This window comes from Somniosus microcephalus, chromosome 6 (genome assembly GCF_052327205.1).
Source record: "Somniosus microcephalus isolate GS21.2 chromosome 6, FLI_Smic_1.0, whole genome shotgun sequence".
NCBI classification, from domain to species: Eukaryota; Metazoa; Chordata; class Chondrichthyes; order Squaliformes; family Somniosidae; genus Somniosus; species Somniosus microcephalus.
In genome coordinates, this window is record NC_140992.1 from 191248099 (window position 1) to 191270457 (window position 22359).

Consider the following 22359-nt stretch of genomic DNA (forward strand, 5'->3'; position numbering starts at 1 on the left):
GAGAGAAGATATTTTCGCCTCACTATCCGGAGGGAAACGTTTCACCAAAATTGACTTGGCACAGGCATATCTACAGATGGAGGTTGAGGAGGCCTCTAAAAAGTATCTCACGATAAACACACACAAAGGCCTGTACCAGTACAATCGACTGGTTTTCGGAGTAGCATCAGCTCCAGCTATCTGGCAAAGAGCTATGGAGCAAGTCCTGCAAGGGATTCCGGGGACTCAATGCTACCTAGACGACATCCTTGTAACAGGAGAAAATGACAACGAGCACCGTGCCAATTTGGAGCAGGTGCTCACTAGGCTGAGAGAACGGGGCCTACGAGCAAATCGCCCCAAGTGCAAATTTTTCCAGAAACAAATATCATATTGTGGCCATATAATTAACGAAGAAGGGTTGCATAAGTCACCTGAAAAAATTGAAGCGCTCATAAAAGCCCCAGCACCTGAAAATGTCTCACAATTAAGGTCGTTCCTGGGATTGATAAATTACTATCATAAATTTTTACCGAACTTGTCAACTGTTCTGCACCCTCTTAACGCACTGCTACAAACGGGAGTAATTTGGAAATGGAGCGAAGACTGTAAACGTGCCTTCCATAAATGCAAAGGCTTGATCACGTCCAAGGAAGTGTTGGCTCATTACAACCCATCACTGCCAATCAGACTGGCGTGCGATGCATCCCCTTACGACATAGGAGCGGTATTATCGCATAGATTCCCTGATGGCTCGGAGCGGCCGATAGCTTTTGCGTCACGCTCATTCAACTCAGCTGAGCGTAACTATGCCCAGATCGACAGGGAAGCACTCAGCCTGGTGTGGGGAGTGAAGAAATTCAACCATTACCTACACGGACAAAAATTTACCTTGTTGACTGACCATCAACCCCTCGTTTCCATATTCAACCCTAAAAAGGGCGTTCCCATTATGACAGCGCAAAGGCTACAGAGGTGGTCCCTTTTCCTAGGGGCACACCAATATGACATAGAATACAAAGGATCAAAACAGCATGGGAATGCTGACGGTTTATCGCGCCTACCATTGCCAATGTTAGAAGAGGCACCTACAGTGGACCCAGTGGAGATGTTCCACTCAACCATAGTGGAATGTCTACCAGTAACAAATTCTACCATTGAAAAGGAAACGAGAAATGACCCGACTCTCTCAGGAGTCTACGATTTAACGGTGAAGGGATGGCCAGCACATGGCGAACCACTGTTGCCAGCATTCTCGCAAAGAAGAGAACAGCTGTCAGTGTGCCGAGGAACCTTGATGTGTGGATCCAGAGTGGTGATTCCACCCAAACTCCAGGATAAAGTGCTAAAGGAGCTTCACGAGGGGCATCTGGGTGGAGTGAAAATGAAGAACCTAGCCAGAGCGTTTGTGTGGTGGCCAGGTATCGATGGAGACATCGAAGAAATGACCAAGAGCTGTCTAGGATGCCAGAAGGTCCAAAACGCCCCACCACAAGCCCCTCTACATCCATGGGAGTGGCCCTCATCTCCATGGCAAAGGGTACATATCGACTTTGCTGGTCCATTTATGGACTCAATGTTCTTAATCGCAGTTGATGCACACTCCAAGTGGCCGGAGGTAATAAAGATGTCCTCCACCACCACGGAAAAAACCATCACAGTATTAAGGACCATATTTGCCAGGAATGGGCTGCCTGAACAGATCTGTTCTGATAATGGACCGCAACTTGTGTCCGAAGAATTCAGGAAGTTCTTAAAAAACAATGGGGTTAAGCACTACACGTCCGCCCCATACCATCCCGCCACCAATGGATTAGCTGAAAGGTTTGTCCAGACCTTCAAGAAGGCCATAAAGGCCATGGGTAATGAAAACATAAATCTACAACATAAGGTAGATAACTTCTTGTTTGCGCACAGGAATGCAACACGTGGTTACATACCAAACTCCCGCCATGATGTTTTTCAATAGAAGACTAAGATGCCGGCTGGATTTGATCAAGCCACGGGCAGCACGGTGGCATAGTGGTTAGCACTGTTGCCTCACAGCGCCAGGGACCCGGGTTCGAATCCGGCCTCGGGCGACTGTCTGTGTGGAGTTTGCACATTCTCCCCGTGTTTGCGTGGGTTTCCTCCGGGTGCTCCGGTTTCCTCCCACAGTCCAAAGATGTGCAGGTTAGGTTGATTGGCTATGATAAATTGACCCTTAGTGTTAGGGGGATTAAATACGTGGGGTTACAGGATAGGGTGGGATATGTGTTGGTGTAGGGGTTACGGGGATCGGGTGGGATATGTGTCGGTGCAGGCTCGATGGGCCGAAATGGCCTCTATCTGCACTGTGGGGTTTCTGTGATTCTGTGATCAGAAGGGACGTAGAGAACCGGCAATTTCAAGGCATGAATGAAAGACAACTAGAACCTTCCAGATAGGTCAACAAGTTTTGGCCCGGGACTACCGTACCGAGAAATGGCAGCCTGGAACTATTTGCACATGACTAGGACCGCTGATGTATACCGTGGACATTGGAGAAAGCATAATAAGGCGCCATGCTGACCAGATCACAGAGTCATCCGAAAAGGGACAACCTACACCACAACTCTATACGCCTAATGATGAAGCAGAGATACCCAGAGTATCTACCTCCGATCCGGTGATACTGGAACCAGATGAACCCGACACTGGCATTCAAGCCGAATCGACCTTGCCAAAAGAACCTACTACACCACCGAAAACTACTACACCACCGAGGCGTTATCCGGACCGAGTCAGGAAGCCTCCAGAGAGACTGACTTATAATTGATTAACTGCAGCAAATGTGTAGATTATTGTTCTTGTAAACATGTTAATTAATGATTACTTAAAATGTTATGTACTAATTATCTAAAAGGGGAGGAATTGTACTGTATGTACCTTTAAGAGCCCCTGTGTACTGTAATACCGGTAGTGACCACTCGGGTATTTCTATAAGCCTGTATAGTGTCTTGTATCTTTTAGTTCACCTCCAGACTTTGTTCAGTAAACACCTGTTAAACCAACTCCTGCATTCCGTGTCTCCATTAACACACGGATACAACATTCGCCTATTATGCGAAATGGATACCCCACTTCTCCGACAAGATCCAGCCCCTGCTTCACGCTAAGTCATTTCCATTGGAGGCAATGGCTATTTCAGCTTTCAACCTCCTCAAGCGACAACTGGAAAAAGCCACGCTTCGTTCCATTGATGAAAATCTTCCTTTCGTGGTCGAGTGCGATGCATCGGATGTGGCAATCTCTGCTACCTTGAATCAAGGTGGTCGACCTGTTGCATTTCTGTCCAGAACTTTGCAGGGTAGCGAGCTCCATTATCCTCCTGTCGAGAAGGAGGCTACGGCCATCATCGAAGCGGTATGTAAATGGAGTCATTTTCTCGCTCGTCGCCATTTCACATCGATCAGCGCTCCGTGGCCTTTATGCTGGATAACCGGAAACGCACTAAGATCACGAATAACAAAATACAACTCTGGAGGATGGAATTGGCTGCCTTTGGATACACCATACATTATTGACCCAGCAAAGAGAATGTGGTCCCGGATACCCTCACGCGGGCATTCTGCTCTTCTATGTCAACTTTGACTCTGGCGGATCTTCATACTGACTTATGCCATCCTGGCGTTACCCGTATGTTGCACTTTGTGCGATCTAAAAATCTCCCATTTTCTACGGAAGATGTGAAAAGAATATGCTCCTCCTGTAAAATTTGTGCGGAGTTAAAACCGCAATTCTTCCGTCCATCGGATGGCTCGCTCATACACGCTCATACACGCTATGCAGCGACTCAGCATTGACTTTAAAGGGCCATTGTCTTCCTCAACGCAGAACACCTACTATGGTGGACGAATATTCACGCTTTCCCTTTGCTTTCCCCTGTCCCAATATGCTTACTTCCACAGTGATCAAATGCCTTGATCAAGTCTTTTCCCTTTGCGGTACAGCCAATTTCATCCACTCTGATCGGGGTCCCTCCTTCATGTCAAGCGAACTCAAAAGTTATCTCTCCCAACGGGGAATTGCCACAAGTAAAACGACACCGTACCATCCCATTGGTAACGGACAGGTTGAGAGATACAACGCTATCATTTGGAATGCTGTTCGTCTTGCGCTGAGGTCACGCAATCTACCAGACCAGCAGTGGGAAACTATGCTCCCTGACACGTTGCATTCCATCAGGTCTCTCCTTTCTACTTCTACCAATGTCACACCTCACGAGTGATTCTTCAGCTTCCAGCATCGCTCCACCCATGGGACGTCTCTACTGTCATGGTTGGCAGCTCCTGGCCCCGTGCTGCTCCGAAGATTCGTCCAATCGTCGAAAACGATCCTCTAGTCGACGAGGTAGAACTTACGGACGTCAACCCCACGTACGAACATGTGCGGTACCCGGATGGGCGGGACTCCACCGTTTCGCTCCGGGACCTGGCTCCCTGTCCGGCCGGTTCCGCGGACCCAACTGATGGAGGGACCCGCGGGGATGATGCCGACACTCTGCGCTCCCCCGAGGATGACGCCCTACCTGTTACATTGAGGGATCTGCCGGCTGCCCTGCCGGATCCGCTCGGGGAGCCGAGCGCTCCCCGTGGGATGGCCACCCCGGGCCAGGACGCCGGTCAATCCCCGGCTAACCAACGGGATGAAGCCAGTTCTGCGCCTGTGGGGACCTGCACCCGGAGTCACAATCTCCCCAGCCTCCCTCGGGTCGATCAGAGCAAGACTGGCCCTGTCGATCCACCGGCACGGATCAAGCGGCCCAGGGACCAAGACACGGTCCGGGGAGACGTGCCTTCTGGCCATAAACAAAAATCTAAAAGACTGCGGCTATTCGTGGTCTGCCTAATCCGTTAAGAGGAAGTTGTCGGACTTCCAAATCTTTTAGACAGGAAGAATGTTATAAATCTCATCTTCAAGAAACTACTTATGAAATAACGCTGGACGGCCAGCTGGTGGTGCCGTCCAAGGAGTATAAATACTCAGGCGTGGGCCCCAGCTTGCCAGGGACATTTTGTAAGACAAGGAGCTAGTGAAATACAACTAGACCTCCATGTTCCGAAACAAATTGATTAAAGCCTTGCTTTATGCTCAAACCAAGTGCGTAGTGAGTTTTATTATGTCAGTCATCACAGGGGAAATTTACATAATTGTCGGCCCTGGGAAACAAGCCATCAGTGACCTGCCTTATGCAATTATGTGCAGCCGACTGGGAGATTCTGGATATCTCGCCAGTAGTGCCCTGGCAGGATCCGGAGGTGAAAAGGCTGAGGCTGGTGGTTACCTTCACAGCCACTGGTAATACGTCGCCACTAGGTCCAGCAGGGAGCAGGTCTTCCTGTAGGAGTCTGCAGATGTCTGCCGCCACCTGACGTGACAACCTCCGCCTGCGGAAGCACTGCTCTTCTGAGAGGTCAAGGAAACTGAGCCTCTGTCTGTAAACCTTGTGACGTGGGTAGTGCCCCCTGCAACCTCGGCCCCGCCGCCCCACCCCCCTGCGCACCTCTCCTGTGCACGGGCTGACCCCACCACAGCAAGCGTCGTTGCCGTGGATGGTGATGGTCTTCCTCTTCTGATGTGCTGTCAAGCTTATCCAAGGCGCCTCCCATCCTGATTTGTCAATTTGAAATCCTCCAAGGTGGAAAAAACCTGAATCCACAAAAGCACACACTGCCAAACATTTGCCAGAGGCAACTAAGGCAGTAGCTGCAATAAGTGAGCTTTTATTCAGATGGGACAATGACAAGTTTAAATACCCATTTAAACTGCTGCTTAAATTCGCCTATTTTCCTGGTCAGTTTCCTGAGCCCCCGGAAACCCGTGCTGCTCAAGTAAAATTTGGATCCAAATTAAAAACAATTTAAAGAGAGCTCATTAATGTCTCCTAATGTCGATAATTGCGCCAATAAGTACCCGCCTGCACCCAAGTATGAAATCCCCGACTTCGGCAAATAGGTTTCTCGCCGGTAAACAACGTGCCTCCATTAAACCTGGAAGTGGGCGCGTTGGAGCCGGGTTGTGCTCCCACTCTAAAAATCACAAACTTTTCACCCCCCCACCCCCAACCTACCCGTTCATGGGAATTAAAATTTACCCCTATTCTATACATTCACACCGTCTCACTAAACTAAACTGCTTGGAAGATCTGGAGTAGAGATTGGGGAATATTAGCTGCAGATAGAATCTTAGCCACAAAACAGTCAAGCTCTGAACAGCATTGTGACTATTCGTACTACAAATGTCACTGTTGTCTTTTCACAGTGGGGGACTGGATCATCGGGACATTTGCACAGCTTTTAACTAGAGGCCTTGTTCACTCACTCTTCCATGTTCCAGTGCCTTATTCCCGACTATATGAACGCGAGTCCACCTTACTCAGTCCCCCTTACATCAGCTCCTATTGGCTGTCTCCATACCTGAAACAGTGCCACTTTACTGATGATGTTGTAGTTAACGTCAATGGCAATGTCCAGTCTCATCTTATCGGGGAGCTGCACCAACAGCTCCGTCTCATCTGGAAATACAGTGAGGAAGAGAGCTGGAATTAGAATTCAGCCAGCAAGAAGAGGCTTTAATCAACCCGGCGGTGAAAATCCCTAAAATAATCAAGGCTGAGTTCCCAATACTTCCAATTCCACATCCTGAGCTAATGCAGTGTGGCCTAGATTTTTGGTGTTTTTTTATTGGAGTTTGGACATTTCTGGAGTGGGCGGTAGTGTTAGATCAGGCAGGGACGTGTAATACTGTATCCCCTACCCATAAAACCACCTGCAGTGATTTCATAGAATCTGACAGCACAGAAGGAGGCCATTCGGCCCATCGTGCCTGTGCTAGCTCTTTGAAAGAGCTATCCAATTAGTCCCACTGTCCTGCTCTTTCTCCATAGCCCTGCAGATTTCTCCTTTCCAAGTATATCTAATTCCTTTTTGAAAGTTACTATTGAATCTACCCTTTCAAGCAGTGCATTCCAGATCATAACAACTCGCTGCGTAAAAGAATTTCTCCTCATCTCCCTCCTGGTTCTTTTACCAACTATCTTAAATTTGTGTCCTCTGGTTATTGACCCTCCTGCCAGTGGAAACAGTTTCTCCCTATCTACTCTATCAAAACCCTTCAAAGCCCTCTATTAATCTCCCCTTAACCTTCCTGCTGAAAGTGACAGTGGTAGCAGGAAGCACAAGTCCAGATATGGGTGGATGGAGCGAAATGACATGCAAATTATGTTGTGACATCAGGTGCCAAATTTTCCAACTTTAACACCTTATTTCCGCCCAACACCAAGGACACCGGCACCAAACTGGTGGTAGTGACATAATGGCGGCAATGAATTTAAAGGGCAACAATAGGCAGTGGAAAAAGCTTCATTTCTGAACTGTTTCCTTTTGTTTTTTTCCTACTTCTAATGCTGCTAGAACATTTAACTTTCTAACTATCGTTGCAGGGGCCTCCATGTTTTAACTCCTCACCCATCTAACAGAGGCCACAATGGGGGATTTCCTTTGAGAATATCCCTCCATGTTGCTTGGGAGAAAGTGAAGGAGGAGGAAGACGAACACAAGGAGTCCAGACTTGTCAGGCACCACAGGAGGTTTGTGCTACCCACCTGATGGTAACTCCCTCCCGAATGTGCAGGCCAAGGCGCTCCCACCTGCACCTGCTCTAGGAGCTCGAGTTAATCCACATGCTGGAACCCAGGCTGCAGCTCATCTCTACAATTGGTACCACAGTGCCAGCAGCTGTAACGGTCACTACCTCCCTGAATCTTTATGGCAGGCTGCTTCTGGGGGCAGCAGTAATATTAGCCAATCAGCTGTGCCAGGTGCACTCAGCAAGTCACAGGTGCATTGTTTGCTAGAATTAGACCTTCTCCATGAGCACCCACTAGAATGACAGGGCACTGGACTTGTACAGACAGCAAGGTTCCCCAAACTAAGAAGCAACAAAAAGAAAGAGCTTCCATTTATAAAGTGCCTTTCATGACCTCAGGGCATTCCAAAGCACTTTACAGCCAATTAAGTACTTTTTTGAAGTGTAGTTACTGTTGTAATGTAGGAAATGCGGCAGCCAATTTGTGTACAGCGAGCTCCCACAAACAGCAATGAAAAAAATGACCAGATCATCTGTTGGTGATGTTGGTTGAGGGATAAATATTGGCCAGGACACCGGGGAGAACTCCCCTGCTCTTCTTCGAATAGTGCCATGGGATCTTTTACATCCACCTGAGAGGGCAGACAGGGACTCGGTTTAACGTCTCAGTGAAAGACGGCACTCCCTCAGTACTGCACTGGCATGTCTGCCTAGATTATGTGCTCAAGTCTGTGGTATGGGACTTGAACTCACAACTTTCTGTGTCTGAGGTGAGAGTGCTGCCACTGAGCCACGGCTGAGACCCAACAGAGATTGCACCCATGTAGCCATATGGACTCTCTTCCTCAATCCCATCTGCATCCACTCACTAACATTATTGGCAGCTGCTCTCCTCTACTTCCCCCAAGAGCTCCAGCGTGATGCGATGCCCAGTCAGCGGCTGTAGGCGTTTAAAACCTGCAGCAGCCGCTAATTCCTGCCCACCCCCCATCCTCCAGTGGTGTCTTTGGGGGCTGCCTGACAGGTCGGGACCCACCGGCCACCACACAATCGGTAGGGTCTCAACTGAGGACCAGGAGCCAGAACTCCTAGCTTCGGAAGCCCCCACCCTTGTCTGCACCTCCGGTCCGTCACCTGCCTTCTAAAGAGTGGACACAAGTTCTACCCTCTGCAAGGCATTAAGGAAACTCCTGGAAACGGTGCCAACCCACCATAGCCAGGTCGCTGCTGGTTTCCTGGGAGTTCAGCTGGTCTCCTGCCAGGGTTACTGTGGAGACCAACAGAATCCCTGCAGAATGTCAGGGCCCATATAGTTACGGTGTTGTGACATTTCAGTTCCTTGCAGTTCTCCATTCTTGTTGCAGTTACTGGTCCAAATAATCATTTTATAAAAATCACCCTCCAGACAATCCAGCCCTGGTTCTTTATGGTTACAAAGCACAGTAAAACTAGGCCTTGACCCCCCAAGCAGGAATCGTATCAATGGTCAATCCCATTGGCTGATGCTGAGATAGCTCTTCCACCACAAGAGCGAAAAGTGGCAGACGTACCCAGCATTCCTTGTGCCTCCCAAGTGAATTCATACCACTTTCGCACTCGGTTCTGGACTGATCGAGGAATTTTGTACAAGTTCATATATCTCACGGTGTTATCCATGCAGTTTCGGTAATAGGTTTTTCCAGCAGTGGCTGCACCCACCACCTCTTTCATCTGTGAAAGAACAAACACAATGGATTCCAGTCAGTAACAAGTCAAATATCCAATTATGGATGTCCATCAGTGGCAAAAAGATCAAATAGAAAGAGTAGATGACAGAAGCTTGTCAGTGTGTTAAGAGATTACTGCAGGTAATGTTGGGAAGGGTCAAAGTATGTCACGACTTTTGCAAAAGTTTGGCTTACAATGCAGTAATGTTGCAACATACTCAACAAATTGAATCTCCGTCCACAAATGATGTCCTCCCCACCCCCCAAAAATGGGTAAACTGAAGTCATCAGAGCAGGAGCAATTCCATAAAGAGAGAATTGAAAACCCATCACCTCTCAGAGGGCTGTGGTCAAACTGGTTAGTCTGAAATGAAAGTCAACACTTAAAAAAAAAAGTATCTCCACTTTTTAATTATTTTCTTCTCTCATTTAGGCCCCTCTCCCACAACATTCAGTGGCCAAGTGGGTAGGTAGGTGACTTTCTCTTAGACCTCTGCCTATCCAGCTCTGTAACCAGCCACTAGTGGAGGAGGGGTGGAGGGCTCACTTGTTTACAGAAAGAGCCTTTTACCCTTTCCTTACAGAACCAACCACACCACCTGGCTCTCAGTGACAGTAGCCAGGCTTTAGTGCATAAGTACCTTGCACCATCAGCTGGTTTAAGGCAATTCTTCCCATCAAGCCACCTTGTATTCTTGTGTAGGATGACTTATGATTGGAACTAAAGTGGAATATTCCAGTCATGGCTAATCAGTCATTAAATAAAGATGGTACATTCCAGTTCTAGAGAAGGGTTACACCTGAAACATTAGCCTATCTTCTCTCTTTTCAGATGCTGATGAACCTGCTGTCCATGTCTGTTTTGCAGTTGGGCCTCCAGCACTTGCATTTCCCTTTTCTTTCTACATTACATTCCGTACCTGACCAATCATGATGGAGAAGATGAAGACTCCCGTGAAGTAGTTGATAAGCTGAAAGATTATTTCAAACACGGTCTGTGGCTCAGGTAGACCCCCGATTGTAATCAGGGTCTTCACAGCCCAGTAATAGCACCTCATGTAACTGCGGGAGAGGAAAAAATAGAGTGCATGAAACCTCAGGTTAATGTACTAAATCATTTCCCTTGAGTATAGAAGATTGAGGGGTGATCTATTTGAAATGTTTAAGATGATTAAAGGATTTGATAGAATAGATAGAAAGAAGCTATTTCTTCTGGTGGGAGAGTCCCGAACAAGGGGGCATAACCTTAAAATTAGAGCTAGGCCGTTCAGGGGCGATGTCAGGAAGCTGTTGAGGCTGGGGGACAATTGAAAATTTCAAAACTGAGATTGTTAGATTTTTATTAGGTAATGGTATTAAGGGATATGGAACCAAGGTGGGTAAATGAAGTTAAGATACAGATCAGCCATGATCTAACTGAATGGTGGAACAGGCTCAAGGGACTGTATGGCCTCCTCCTGTACCTATGTTCCTATTCCCCAGCCAAGCACTTATTACTGATTTAGTCATTTTTCTCCCCTCCTCTCCTGAAGGTGCTAACACTGACTGGGTTGTGGCTCTATGACACAGCCAGTCCTCTGATACTTCACTCAAGTGACCGTCCTTCATTTGTGAGTCTAGACAGTGAGTGTCAGCAGACTATTCGACCACTTAAGGCACCACAGCTGACATCTTATCCTCACCTGGTGTTCTACACTCACATTTTCCAGATCAGTTTACCAAATAGTCATCAGGAGTAGGAACTCTGCCTGATGTTTTCCCCCCCCTCCCTACCCCAGGGGTGCAGAGGGCAAGTGTAATGCCCCAACTGCTGCCTCGGCTAAGAACACACCAGACCATATGTTATATGTGGGATATTCAGGTTTGTACAGCTTAGTACCATACCAAGCGGTGCGTTTACCCAATACCACTCTGGGTCAGCATAGCTAAATATTTTAAAGATAAAAATGTCTGGAGTTTCCATAGGGGTTCTGTGTGGTGGTCAATCCTTTTTTAATGGTTCTCGGAGTGTGCATGACACTGATAAGGCAGTATTTATTGCCCATCTCTAGTTGCCCTAGCACTACGAAAATACAAAATTGATGAGCAGGAAAAGATCAGCTAGTCCATCATCCCTGCTCTGACTTATGTTTGCTGGAGCATCACGACTAGACACTTCCCTCCCCAACCCCACAAGCCCCCACCCCCTGTAGCCATGTAATCGCTTGGGTGAGGCAAAAAAGAGAAAAAACCCAGGGCCAATAAGGGAAAAAATACTTTGGAAAATTACTCTCCCGCCACCCCCCCCCCACCCGCCTTGGGCGATCAAAACCAGTCCAGAAAATCACAGGGACCATGTGTTATCTGTAAATCCATTTACTTTCTATATGATGCAATCTATGACCCAGTCAAGAACAGGCCCATCTCCCTCTTGAAGGCGATGCAGAGAGTCAGCACCAGCTGGCAACACATTTCAAAGGTTCACTACTCTCTGGGAAAAGAAGAACTGCTTAACGTCCAGTCTATGCCTACTCTTCGATCTCATGTCCCCCTGGTCCTTCCCAATCTGTCAATCAATAGGCACATTCCGAGAACTGCAGCTATGTTGTTCTGGGCTTATAAACTCTGTTGGGAGGGTAAGGATTCCTCTAAGTATGCCACCTTCTATTTATTTTCCCTCCAGCTGCAGCTCTCTTTGCTCCTTCCTCTTTCCCAGAGTAGAAGCTCTAGAGGACCACCATCAAGAAACAACTGCAAGACCAGAAGCCCCTTAACAGTTCAGAACCTACAATAGTAACTACAAGCATTTTCAAGTTCTTTAAGGTCAAAAAACCCTTTAGCTACTGCAAGAAAAATGTTTCCAAAAGCTCTCTATAGCTTTACCCGAGCAGCTGAGGATCCCTTTGAATGATATTTGAAATGGCTGCTTCAGGAGTTGCACTGCCAGGAGCAGGAAGTGGCATTAGTTATGTGGTAAGGTCGGAAAATGGCATTGGTGATGCAATGACATCACTTGGCCCAAATTTTATATATCTCTATGAGACCGCCACATGTTTCAGATGGGAGTTCTGGTCTCTAGGAATTATGCTCGCCGGAAAATAAGGCTGGCTGTATGTGTCAATGTTTGATGTGCCTACTCTCTGCAACTGCAACCTCTTTACCCACCAATATTTCATACTGTCTGGACCGTACGGCTTTCCCTCAGAGCAGACAGGACTTTGGTTTAACATCTCATCCGAAAGACTGCTCCAACAGTGCAGCACTCCCTCAGTACTGCACTGGAGAGTAAGCCTAGATTTTGTGCTCAGGTCTCTGGAGTGGGACTTGATCTCATGGACCTTCTGACTCAGAGGAGAAAGGGTTACCACTGAGCCACAGCTAACACAAGTGACTTGTTCGTCCCTTTGTGCCTAAGCAGCAGAACTCATAGAGTCAACAAGTTAAAAGCTAGACAGCAAAAACAAACATAATTCCATACTGGAAACTGCAGGGAAAAAATGAAAAAAAGAATAGGCCACTTTAAGGAGCTGTTTTAAAACATTTCTGTGCAGACTTTCCATTTCAAACATCTCTTCGGATGACTTCCTGCCCCTGTCCTCTGGTGCAGCTCTGGTGGAGAATCCTGCCCGTAAAGTACATGTCAAGTGAAAAACTTACAATAATTAAGACTCAGAAAAAGCAACAAATCTGCTCTGACAAATGGCTGACACACAGAAGCACAGAGAGATCCCTACCACTGTTCCCCCAAGCTGCGTGGCTGCGCAGTTACCTCAATGCTGTCGCGCACCAGGCGTTGCAGACCGCGCAGTCCCTTTGGAGCGGGCTCCAGCACGCAGGCGCTCTTTTCAATCGCGTCCCGCAGGCTCGTTCTTTAGGTCCGCAGGAGTGGGCTTTGGCACCTGCTGGTACTGAGAATGTGAACGGCTGCCGATACTGTGCTGGGAGTCATGGTGAATGGCGGTGCGCTTATAAAGAGCAACCGTGCACTGGAACCCGCTACGGGCCTGAGCCTCAGGGAGGGAGGAGGAGAAGAGAGAGAGAGACTGGGGGAAGAGAGAGAGAGACTCGGGGAGAGAGAGAGAGGGAGAGACTGGGGGAGAGAGAGAGGGAGAGACTGGGGGAGAGAGCGAGCGAGACTGGGGTAGAGAGGGAGAGACTGGGGAGAGAGCGAGAGAGAGACTGGGGGAGAGAGCGAGAGAGACTGGGGAGAGTGAAAGAGACTGGGGAGAGAGAGAGGGAGAGACTGGGGAGAGAGAGGGAGAGACTGGGGAGAGGGAGAGAATGGGGGAGAGAGAGAGAGAGACTGGGGGAGAGAGCGAGCGAGACTGGGGTAGAGAGGGAGAGACTGGGGAGAGAGCGAGAGAGAGACTGGGGGAGAGAGCGAGAGAGACTGGGGAGAGTGAAAGAGACTGGGGAGAGAGAGAGGGAGAGACTGGGGAGAGAGAGGGAGAGACTGGGGAGAGGGAGAGACTGGGGGAGAGAGAGAGAGAGACTGGGGGAGAGAGAGCAACTGGGGAAAGAGAGACTGGGTGGAGAACGCGAGAGAGACTGGGGAGAGTGAGAGAGACTGGGGAGAGAGAGGGAGAGACGGGGAGAGAGTGAGAGAGACTGGGGAAGAGAGAGGGAGAGACTGGGGGAGAGAGAGACACGGGGGAGAGAGAGAGACTGCGGGGAGAGAGAGAGAGACTGGGGAGAGAGAGCAACTGGGGAAAGAGAGACTGGGTGGAGAGAGCGAGAGAGACAGAGGAGAGAGAGATAGACTGGGGAGAGAGAGAGAGAGATGGAGGAGAGGGAGAGACTGGAGGAGAGAGAGGGAGAGACTGGGGGAGAGAGCGAGAGAGACTGGGTGAGAGAGCGAGAGAGACTGGGGGAGAGAGCGAGAGAGAGACGGGGGAGAGAGCGAGAGAGACTGGCAGAGACAGCAAGAGAGACTGGGGAGAGAGCGAGAGAGACTGGGGGAGAGAGAAACGGGTGAGGGAGAGAGAGACTGGGGAGAGAGGGAGTGAGACTGGGGGAGAGAGAAACTGGGGTAAGGGAGAGAGAGACTGGGCAGAGACGGAGTGAGACTGGGGGAGAGAGGGTGAGAGACTGGGGAGAGAGAGCAACTGGGGAAAGAGAGACTGGGTGGAGAGAGCGAGAGAGACAGAGGAGAGAGAGATAGACTGGGGAGAGAGAGAGAGAGATGGAGGAGAGGGAGAGACTGGAGGAGAGAGAGGGAGAGGCTGGGGGAGAGAGCGAGAGAGACTGGGTGAGAGAGCGAGAGAGACTGGGGGAGAGAGCGAGAGAGAGACGGGGAGAGAGCGAGAGAGACTGGCAGAGACAGCGAGAGAGACTGGCAGAGACAGCGAGAGAGACTGGGGGAGAGAGAAACGGGTGAGGGAGAGAGAGACTGGGGAGAGAGGGAGTGAGACTGGGGGAGAGAGAAACTGGGGTAAGGGAGAGAGAGACTGGGCAGAGACGGAGTGAGACTGGGGGAGAGAGGGTGAGAGACTGGGGAGAGAGAGAGGGAGAGGCTGGGGAAGAGAGAGAGGGAGAGACTGGGGGGAGACAGCGAGAGAGACTGGGGGGAGACAGTGAGAGAGACTGGGGGAGACTGCGAGAGAGACAGCAAGAGAGGTTGGGGGGGAGACAGCAAGAGAGACTGGGGAGACAGTGAGACGGGGTGAGAGAGAGACTGGGGGAGAGAGAGAGACTGGGGGAGAGAGAGAGACTGGGGGAGAGTGCGAGAGACTGGGGAGAGAGAGGGAGGGAGTGAGAGACTGGGGGAAGAGAGAGAGAGACGGGGGGGAGAGAGAGAAAGAGAGATGGGGAGAGTGAGAGAGACTGGGGTGAGCGAGAGAGAGACTGGGGAGAGAGAAAGAGACTGGGGAGAGAGAGGGAGGGAGTGAGAGACTGGGGGAAGAGGAGAGAGAGACTGGGGGGAGAGAGAGAAAGAGAGATGGGAAGAGAGAGACTAGGGAGAGCAAGAGAAAGACTGGGGAGAGAAAGGGAGAGATGGGGGAATGAGAGAAAGACGGGGGAGAGTGCGAGAGAGACTGGGGAGGGAGAGAGAGAGAGACAGGGGCGGGTGAGATAATGGGGAGAGAGGGACAGAGAGAGAGTGGGGGAGAGTGCGAGAGAGACTGGGGGAGAGAGAGAGAGACTGGAGGAGAGAAAGAGAGACTGGGGGAGAGAAAGAGAGACTGGGGGAGAGAGAGAGAGACTGGGGGAGAGAGAGAAAAGAGAGAGGGGGAGAGTGAGAGAGACTGGGGAGAGAGAGAGACTGGGGAGAGAGTGAGAGACTGGGGGAGAGAGTGAGAGACTGGGGGAGAGAGTGAGAGACTGGGGGAGAGAAAGCGAGACTGGGGGAGAGAGAGAGAGAAAATGAGATGGGGAGAGCGAGAGAGAAGGGGGAGAGAGCGAGAGAGACGGGGAGAGAGCGAGAGAGACGGGGAGAGAGCGAGAGAGATGGGGAGAGAGCGAGAGAGATGGGGAGAGAGCGAGAGAGAGAGAGACTCGGGGGGGGGGAGAGAACCAAACTGGGGGACAGAGAAAGAGACTGGGGGGAGATAGAGAGAGAGGCTGGGGAGATAGAAAGACTAGGGGAGGGAGAGAGAGAGAGAGAAGGGGGGGAGAGTGAGAAAGAGAGATGGGGAGAGAGAGAGGGACTGGGGAGAGTGAGAGACTGGGGAGGGAGAGGGAGAGAGTGAGAGACTGGGGGAGAGAAAGAGACTGGGGGGAGATAGAGAGAGAGAGACTGGGGAGATAGAGAGACAGAGAGAGGGGGAGAGAGACACTGGGGGAGGGAGAGAGATGGAGAAGGGGAGAGAGGCACTGGGGGAGGGGGAGAGAAAGAGACTGGGGAGGGAGAGGCATGGGAGAGGGAGAGAGTGAGAGACTTGGGAGAGGGTGAGGGAGAGAGGGAGAGACTGGGGAGAGAGAGAGAGATGGGGAGAGTGAGAGAGACTGGGGGGAGAGAGAGCGAGTGGGGAGAGAGAGAGAGCGGGGAGAGAGAGAGGGGGGAGAGTGAGAGAGAAGGGGGTGAGTGAGAAAGACGGGGGAGAAAGCGAGAGAGACTGGGGGGGAGAACCAAACTGGGAGAGAGAGAGAGACTGGGGGAGATAGAGAGAGACTGGGGAGATAGACGGGAAGGGTGAGAGAGAAGGGGGAGGGAGAGGGAGAGAGAGAAAGAAACTAGGGAGGGAGAGAGAGAGAGACGAGGAAGGGGAGAGAGAGAGACTGGGGAGGGAGAGAGAGAGAGGGACGAGGAAGGGGAGAGAGAGAGACTGGGAGAGAGACGGGGAGGGTGAGAGAGAGAGACTGGGTTAGGGAGAGAGAGAGACTGGGGGAGAGGTAGAGAGACTGGGGGAGGGGGAAAGAGAGACTGGGGAGGGGAAAAGAGAGACAGGAGGGGACGGGAGAGACTGGGGGAGAGAGAGAGACTGGGGATGGAGAGAGATTGGGGAGGGAGACTGGAGGAGACTGGGGAGGGGGAAAGAGTGATGGGAAAGGTGGGAGAGAGACTGGGAGAGAAACAGTGAGAGATTGGGGGAGAGAGGGACTAGGGGGAAAGAGCGAGAGAGACGGGGAGAGAGTGAGAGAGATGGGGGTGAGAGCGAGAGAGATGGGAGAGAGAGCGAGAGAGACGGGGGAGAGAGCGAGAGAGACGGGGAGAGAGTGAGAGAGATGGGGAGAGGGCGAGAGAGACTGGGGGGGGAGAGAGAGAGACTGGGGAGGAGAGAGAGAGAGACTGGGGAGATAAAGAGAGTGACTGGGAGAGGGAGAGAGACAGGTGAGGGGGAAAGAGAGACTGGGGATGGGGAGAGAGAGAGGCTAGGGAAGGGGGAGAGAGAGAGATGGGGAGAGAGAGATGGGGAAGGGGAGAGAGACTGGGGAGAGAGAGAGGGACTGGGGGAGGGAGAGAGACTGGGGAGGGGGAGAGAGAGAGACTGGGGGAGAGAGACTGTGGGAGAGAGAGAGACTGGGGGAGGCGGAGAGAGAGAAACTGGGGAGGGGGAGAGAGATTGGGGGATGGGGAGAGAGAGAGACTGGGGGAGGGGAGAGAGAGACTGGGGGAGGGGAAAGAGACTGGGGGAGGAGGAGAGAGAAAGACTGGGGGAGGGGTGAGAGAGAGACGGGGGAGGGGGAGAGAGAAAGACTGGGGGAGGGGTGACAGAGAGACTGGGGGAGGGGGAGAGAGAGACTGGGTGAGAGAGAGAGACTGGGGGAGAGAGAGAGACTGGGGGAGAGAGAGAGAGACTGGGGGAGGGGGAGAGAGAGAGACTGGGGGAGGGGGAGAGAGAGAGGCTGGGGGAGGGGGAGAGAGAGAGGCTGGGGGAGGGGGAGAGAGAGAGACTGGGGGAGGGGGAGAGAGAGAGACTGGGGGAGGGGGGAGAGAGAGAGACTGGGGGAGGGGGAGAGAGAGACTGGGGAGGGGGAGAGAGAGACTGGGGGAGAGAGAGAGAGAGAGATTGGGAGTGTGAGACAGAGAGAGAGACTGGGAGTGAGAGAGAGAGATTGGGAGTGTGAGAGAGAGAGAGATTGGGAGTGTGAGAGAGAGAGAGAGATTGGGAGTGTGAGAGAGAGATTGGGAGTGTGAGACAGAGAGAGATTGGGAGTGTGTGAGAGAGAGAGATTGGGAGTGAGAGACAGAGAGAGAGAGAGACTGGGAGTGTGAGAGAGAGAGAGATTGGGAGTGTGAGACAGAGAGAGAGATTGGGAGTGTGAGAGAGAGAGAGAGAGATTGGGAGTGTGAGAGAGAGAGATTGGGAGTGTGAGAGAGAGAGAGATTGAGAGTGTGTGAGAGAGAGAGATTGGGAGTGAGAGAGAGGGAGACTGGGAGTGTGAGAGAGAGAGAGATTGGGAGTGTGAGAGAGAGAGAGATTGAGAGTGTGAGAGAGAGAGAGATTGGGAGTGAGAGACAGAGAGACTGGGAGTGTGAGAGAGAGAGAGATTGGGAGTGTGAGAGAGAGAGAGATTGGGAGTGAGAGAGAGAGATTGGGAGTGTGAGAGAGAGAGAGATTGGGAGTGTGAGAGAGAGAGAGATTGGGAGAGTGAGAGAGAGAGAGATTGGGAGTGTGAGAGAGAGAGATTGGGAGTGTGAGAGAGAGAGAGATTGGGAGTGTGAGAGAGAGAGACTGGGAGTGTGAGAGAGAGAGACTGGGAGTGTGTGAGAGAGATTGGGAGTGTGTGAGAGAGAGAGATTGGGAGTGTGAGAGAGAGAGATTGGGAGTGAGAGAGAGAGAGAGAGACTGAGAGTGTGAGAGAGAGAGAGATTGGGAGTGTGAGAGAGAGAGAGAGACTGGGAGTGAGAGAGAGAGATTGGGAGTGTGAGAGAGAGAGATTGGGAGTGTGAGAGAGAGAGAGAGATTGGGAGTGTGAGAGAGAGAGATCGGGAGTGTGAGAGAGAGAGATTGGGAGTGTGAGAGAGAGAGAGAGATTGGGAGTGTGAGAGAGAGAGATTGGGAGTGAGAGAGAGAGAGAGATTGGGAGTGTGAGAGAGAGAGATTGGGAGTGAGAGAGAGGGAGAGAGAGATTGGGAGTGTGAGAGAGAGAGAGAGATTGGGAGTGTGAGAGAGAGAGATTGGGAGTGAGAGAGAGAGAGATTGGGAGTGTGAGAGAGAGAGATTGGGAGTGTGAGAGAGAGAGATTGGGAGTGTGAGAGAGAGAGAGAGATTGGGAGTGTGAGAGAGAGAGGGTGGGAGTGTGAGAGAGAGAGAGAGATTGCGAGTGTGAGAGAGAGAGATTGGGAGTGAGAGAGAGGGAGAGAGAGACTGGGAGTGTGAGAGAGAGAGAGATTGGGAGTGTGAGAGAGAGAGCGATTGGGAGTGTGAGAGAGAGAGAGATTGGGAGTGTGAGAGAGAGAGAGACTGGGAGTGTGACAGAGAGAGAGATTGGGAGTGTGAGAGAGAGAGAGATTGGGAGTGTGAGAGAGAGATACTGGGAGTGTGAGAGAGAGAGACTGGGAGTGTGTGAGAGAGAGAGACTGGGAGTGCGAGAGAGAGATAAATTGGGAGTGTGAGAGAGAGAGAGAGACTGGGAGTGAGAGAGAGATTGGGAGTGTGAGAGAGAGAGAGATTGGGAGTGTGAGAGAGATTGGGAGTGTGAGAGAGAGAGAGGTTGGGAGTGTGAGAGAGAGAGATTGGGAGTGTGAGAGAGAGAGAGATTGGGAGTGTGAGAGAGAGAGATTGGGAGCGTGAGAGAGAGAGATTGGGAGTGTGAGAGAGAGAGACTGGGAGTGTGTGGAGAGAGAGAGACTGGGAGTGTGTGAGAGAGAGATTGGGAGTGTGAGAGAGAGAGATTGGGAGTGTGAGAGAGAGAGAGATTGGGAGTGTGAGAGAGAGAGACTGGGAGTGTGTGAGAGAGAGAGATTGGGAGTGTGAGAGAGAGAGACTGGGAGTGTGAGAGAGAGAGACTGGGAGTGTGAGAGAGAGAGACTGGCAGTGTGTGAGAGAGAGAGACTGGGAGTGTGAGAGAGAGAGATTAGGAGTGTGAGAGAGAGAGAGAGATTGGGAGTGTGAGAGAGAGAGAGATTGGGAGTGTGAGAGAGAGAGAGAGATTGGGAGTGTGAGAGAGAGAGATTGGGAGTGTGAGAGAGAGAGATTGGGAGTGTGACAGAGAAATTGGGAGTGTGAGAGAGAGAGATTGGGAGTGTGAGAGAGAGAGATTGGGAGTGTGAGAGAGAGAGAGACTGGGAGTGTGAGAGTGAGAGATTGGGAGTGTGAGAGAGAGAGAGAGACTGGGAGTGAGAGAGAGAGATTGGGAGTGTGAGAGAGAGAGAGATTGGGAGTGTGAGAGAGAGAGAGAGACTGGGAGTGAGAGAGAGAGATTGGGAGTGTGAGAGAGAGAGAGATTGGGAGTGTGAGAGAGAGAAAGAGATTGGGAGTGTGAGAGAGAGAGATCGGGAGTGTGAGAGAGAGAGATTGGGAGTGTGAGAGAGAGAGAGAGATTGGGAGTGTGAGAGAGAGAGATTGGGAGTGAGAGAGAGAGAGAGATTGGGAGGTGTGAGAGAGAGAGATTGGGAGTGAGAGAGAGAGAGAGAGATTGGGAGTGTGAGAGAGAGAGATTGGGAGTGTGAGAGAGAGAGATTGGGAGTGTGAGAGAGAGAGATTGGGAGTGAGAGAGAGAGAGATAGGGAGTGTGAGAGAGAGAGATTGGGAATGTGAGAGAGAGAGATTGGGAGTGTGAGAGAGAGAGAGAGATTGGGAGTGTGAGAGAGAGAGGGTGGGAGTGTGAGAGAGAGAGAGAGATTGGGAGTGTGAGAGAGAGAGATTGGGAGTGAGAGAGAGGGAGAGAGAGACTGGGAGTGTGAGAGAGAGAGAGATTGGGAGTGTGAGAGAGAGAGCGATTGGGAGTGTGAGAGAGAGAGAGATTGGGAGTGTGAGAGAGAGAGAGACTGGGAGTGTGACAGAGAGAGAGATTGGGAGTGTGAGAGAGAGAGAGATTGGGAGTGTGAGAGAGAGAGATTGGGACTGTGAGAGAGAGAGACGTAGAGTGTGAGAGAGAGATACTGGGAGTGTGAGAGAGAGAGACTGGGAGTGTCTGAGAGAGAGAGACTGGGAGTGTGAGAGAGAGAGAAATTGGAGTGTGAGAGAGAGAGAGAGACTGGGAGTGAGAGAGAGAGATTGGGAGTGTGAGAGAGAGAGAGATTGGGAGTGTGAGAGAGAGAGAGATTGGAGTGTGAGAGAGATTGGGAGTGTGAGAGAGAGAGAGGTTGGGAGTGTGAGAGAGAGAGATTGGGAGTGTGAGAGAGAGAGAGATTGGGAGTGTGAGAGAGAGAGATTGGGAGCGTGAGAGAGAGAGATTGGGAGTGTGAGAGAGAGAGACTGAGAGTGTGTGGAGAGAGAGAGACTGGGAGTGTGTGAGAGAGAGATTGGGAGTGTGAGAGAGAGAGATTGGGAGTGTGAGAGAGAGAGAGATTGGGAGTGTGAGAGAGAGAGACTGGGAGTGTGTGAGAGAGAGAGATTGGGAGTGTGAGAGAGAGACTGGGAGTGTGAGAGAGAGAGACTGGGAGTGTGAGAGAGAGAGACTGGCAGTGTGTGAGAGAGAGACTGGGAGTGTGAGAGAGAGAGATTAGGAGTGTGAGAGAGAGAGAGAGAGATTGGGAGTGTGAGAGAGAGAGAGATTGGGAGTGTGCGAGAGAGAGAGAGATTGGGAGTGTGAGAGAGAGAGATTGGGAGTGTGAGAGAGAGAGATTGGGAGTGTGACAGAGAGATTGGGAGTGTGAGAGAGAGAGATTGGGAGTGTGAGAGAGAGAGATTGGGAGTGTGAGAGAGAGAGAGACTGGGAGTGTGAGAGTGAGAGATTGGGGGTGTGAGAGAGAGAGAGATTGCGAGTGTGAGAGGGAGAGAGATTGGGAGTGAGAGAGAGAGATTGGGAGTGTGAGAGAGAGAGATTGGGAGTGAGAGAGAGAGAGAGATTGGGAGTGTGAGAGAGAGAGACTGGGAAGTGAGTGAGAGAGAGAGATTGGGAGGTGTGAGAGAGAGATTGGGAGTGTGAGAGAGAGAGAGATTGGGAGTGTGAGAGAGAGAGAGATTGGGAGTGTGAGAGAGAGAGATTGGGAGTGTGAGAGAGAGAGATTGGGAGTGTGTGAGAGAGAGAGATTTGGAGTGTGAGAGAGAGAGAGATTGGGAGTGAGAGAGAGAGAGACTGGAGTGAGAGAGAGAAAGATTGGGAGTGTGAGAGAGAGAAAGATTGGGAGTGTGAGAGAGAGAGAGAGATTGGGAGTGTGAGAGAGAGATAGATTGGGAGTGTGAGAGAGAGAGAGATTGGGAGTGAGAGAGAGAAAGATTGGGAGTGTGAGAGAGAGAGAGATTGGGAGTGTGAGAGAGAGACTGGGAGTGAGAGAGAGAGATTGGGAGTGTGAGAGAGAGAGAGACTGGGAGTGTGAGAGAGATAGAGACTGGGAGTGTGAGCGAGAGAGACTGGGAGTGAGCGAGAGAGAGATTGGGAGTGTGTGAGAGAGAGAGAGAGACTGGGAGTGAGAGAGAGAGAGATTGGGAGGGTGTGAGAGAGAGATAGATTGGGAGTGTGAGAGAGAGAGAGATTGGGAGTGTGAGAGAGAGAGAGAGGGAGTGTGAGAGAGAGAGAGATTGGGAGTGTGAGAGAG

General features: G+C 50.9%; 1 protein-coding gene across 35 annotated transcripts in view; it reads right to left on the minus strand.

Annotated features, from left to right (window-relative positions):
• The window catches only part of LOC147116285 (cyclic nucleotide-gated channel beta-1-like), a 441619-nt gene that overhangs the window by 39178 nt on the left and 380082 nt on the right, over positions 1-22359 (minus strand). For all 35 annotated transcript variants that reach the window (XM_085991115.1, XM_085991081.1, XM_085991080.1 and 32 more), the window contains 3 exons: positions 10214-10355; positions 9138-9297; positions 6417-6514 (listed from right to left, as the gene is read on the minus strand). In XM_085991115.1, coding sequence (XP_085847241.1) covers positions 6417-6514; positions 9138-9297; positions 10214-10355 — 400 coding nt within the window. The remainder of the gene's footprint in view (positions 1-6416; positions 6515-9137; positions 9298-10213; positions 10356-22359) is intronic.